General features: G+C 31.6%; 1 protein-coding gene across 1 annotated transcript in view; it reads left to right on the forward strand.

Moving 5' to 3' along the window:
- Window positions 1-649: 649 nt before the first annotated feature.
- Window positions 650-2,727, forward strand: part of LOC107286051 (vomeronasal type-2 receptor 26-like) — a 9,974-nt gene continuing 7,896 nt past the window's right edge. Inside the window, exon 1 of the mRNA XM_015814346.2 lies at window positions 650-742. Within this exon, the coding sequence (XP_015669832.2) occupies window positions 650-742 (93 nt within the window). The remainder of the gene's footprint in view (window positions 743-2,727) is intronic.

Raw genomic sequence — 2,727 nt, forward strand, 5'->3', positions numbered from 1 at the left:
TCTTCACCTTTTCTCTATTCCGCTTTGCAGTCTGAGTTCATTTATTGATATACTGTTTATGAGATTAGATAAAGTGATCTTTAAGATAAGGAAAAGTTCTTTAGTTTCTCACTTGGAGTATACCAATAAGTGTTTGATTTACCAAAAGTTTTCTTTGCATTTTCATCTTCTCAGAATTCCTGCCTTCATGCTAAATATTCATTATATATATATATTCAAAAATCCACCAAATAAATTCAGAGATAGGTATCCTCAAACTTTTTTGATCAGTCTAGATATTTCAAAATACTCAAGGGGTAACAAGAAATAGAATTTCAAAAGTAGAGATTTAAGTTGTGGATCCAAATCTTATAGTTTATATTCAGCCTGAAGCTGACGATGACACCCTCACTAAATCTGCAGACTTTAAAAATTGAAGTGTGTTGCCAGTAACCAGATTATATTTAGTGTTCCCCTAAGCAGTAAAAGTATTATCAACATATCCGGGCTTTGGCCTTTGCAGTAAAGAAGATTAATGACAATCCTCAAATACTTCCCAATATCACTTTGGGATTCCAAATTTTTGACAATTATTATAGTGGAAAATGGACCTATCATTCCATCATGCTGAAAAAGTTGGAGAATTTTTTTTCTAAACTATAGTTGCAACATGGAGAAGAAGCTGATTGCAGTGATTGGTGGATTGGATTCCCTAACTTCTCTTGGTATGAGGATTCTCTTGGAGATCTACAAGATTCCCCAGGTAGGACATGCTTCTGAGGGTTCCTATTTCTTCACTTTTTCTCAGTTCTCTGTTCCTCTGGATACAACTCTAGAGTCTGAGTAACTGTTCACCAAATTAGATGAAGGTCATCTCCAAGATAATGAAAAAACTTTTTGGCTTCTTTCTTGGAGTATATCAATAAATGATTCATTTATTGAAAGTTTTCCTTGCATTTTTATCATCTTGAAATTCCTACCATCATGCTAAATTTTCATTCTTATTGATCAGTTTTTCTTATAAGATGTATATATTTATTTAGTACAATCAGAATCCAACCAAAGAATTCTCAGTAATAGGAGTTCTTAAACTTGTATATCAGTTCAGATATTGCAAAATTCCAGACACGTAAGAGGAAATGGAATTTTGAAAGTAGTGAGTAGTAAGTAGTACACCCATCTCTTGTAGTAAAGATTCAGCCTGACATTGGAGATTACACCCTCACCAAATCTATGGACTTTAAAATTGAAGTGTGTTGATTATATTTAGTATCCTCTACAGTTGTGAAAGGTTTCTTTTCCTAAAAACATAAGAGCTATCAAATTTTGATTTTGACTTGGGAAAAATTAGTCAGGAGATAGACAGAGGATATTTTATATTAAATATTATTCTATTGGATAATTAAATTTGTGCATGAAAAACATCCTAAGTCAACATTTGGAAAATACTTTTGTTGGGACCGACAAAAATGACTCAAGTTACTGTTTAAATTTTTATATTTTTCAAACCATTTAATTATTGCTAGTTTTTATATTTGGTCACCCCATCATAACTGAGACCCAGTTTGGTGAAATGGTTAAGGCATCAAGTTAGAAATTGGGAAACCCTGAATTCTAGTCCTGGGCCTGTTACTCTCTCTCAGCTCTAGGAAAGACAATGGCAACCCACTTGAAATCTTGCTACAAAATCTTCAGGGATTTGCTTAACTTGTTTGTAACTTAATACAAAATTGCAAATCCTATAGGTTTCCTTTTCATGAGTTGACTCAAAGTAGTTATGTACATGGTACAGTGGTAAAAGGTAAACCCCTCACACACCTATACAGGTAAGCTTCATTCACTACCAAACCTATGAGATGAGGTGAATATGAACTATATAAAGTGCCCTTCTAAGGAAACATTTACAGCAAGCTGGCTTTGACCCTGAGTAATGACAGAGAGAAAAATCAGTCAAGAACCGGTTGACCAGTAAACAGCTTGTTTCTATCTCAAAGATTTATTTTGCTTTTTCACAAGTCCATCATTTCTAATAAAAAAAAAAACCTCTTACTTTTCATTCTCCCAACATTGGTTTGATATTCCTTGAAACATTTAAGACAATTTAGCCAGTATCATATAGCATCAATATTTAATAAAAATATCTTTTAAATTATAACACAGTGTAAACTTAATACTAGTTTGCTACATTTTCTCCTACATGCACATATTCATATCATTTGTATCTATTTCAAATTCAGCTTTCTTCTTCTCAATTCTAATGTCCGTTTGTCCATATTAAACCTGTATTTCATCTTATTATAAGAAAACTAATGGAAGGAAAATCCTTCGGTTGCTAATTGCTCTCTTCATCTTCATCTTCATTTCTCGCTTCTCTTGTATTAATAAGTCTTCATGTTTCTCTTTGATAAAACACTTCTTGTAAGAATATCATTAATAATATCTTTGCACATAGCTTTGGTTTATAAATATTTCATATTCTTTTTTTTAAAGACACGTTTTATTAGTTTTTTGATTTTTAAAACAAAGTACTCAAGATAACACCGTGGTGTTAGGGTGGTCAAACATACACATAATTCAATCAATACATCAAATATTCCCTCTCTTTTTCCCTTAAGTAACATATTTTATTTAAAATAATCCAATTCTAGCTTAAATTTATTCAACCTAAACCTGTTTTTAAAGCTTTATAAATTTACATTACCATAATCAAAATAGCTTTAAGTACAAACATTATCAGTTCGGGTATCA

Source organism: Protobothrops mucrosquamatus, unplaced genomic scaffold (assembly GCF_001527695.2).
Source record: "Protobothrops mucrosquamatus isolate PMUCROS unplaced genomic scaffold, P.Mucros_1.0 scaffold239, whole genome shotgun sequence".
Taxonomy (NCBI): domain Eukaryota; kingdom Metazoa; phylum Chordata; class Lepidosauria; order Squamata; family Viperidae; genus Protobothrops; species Protobothrops mucrosquamatus.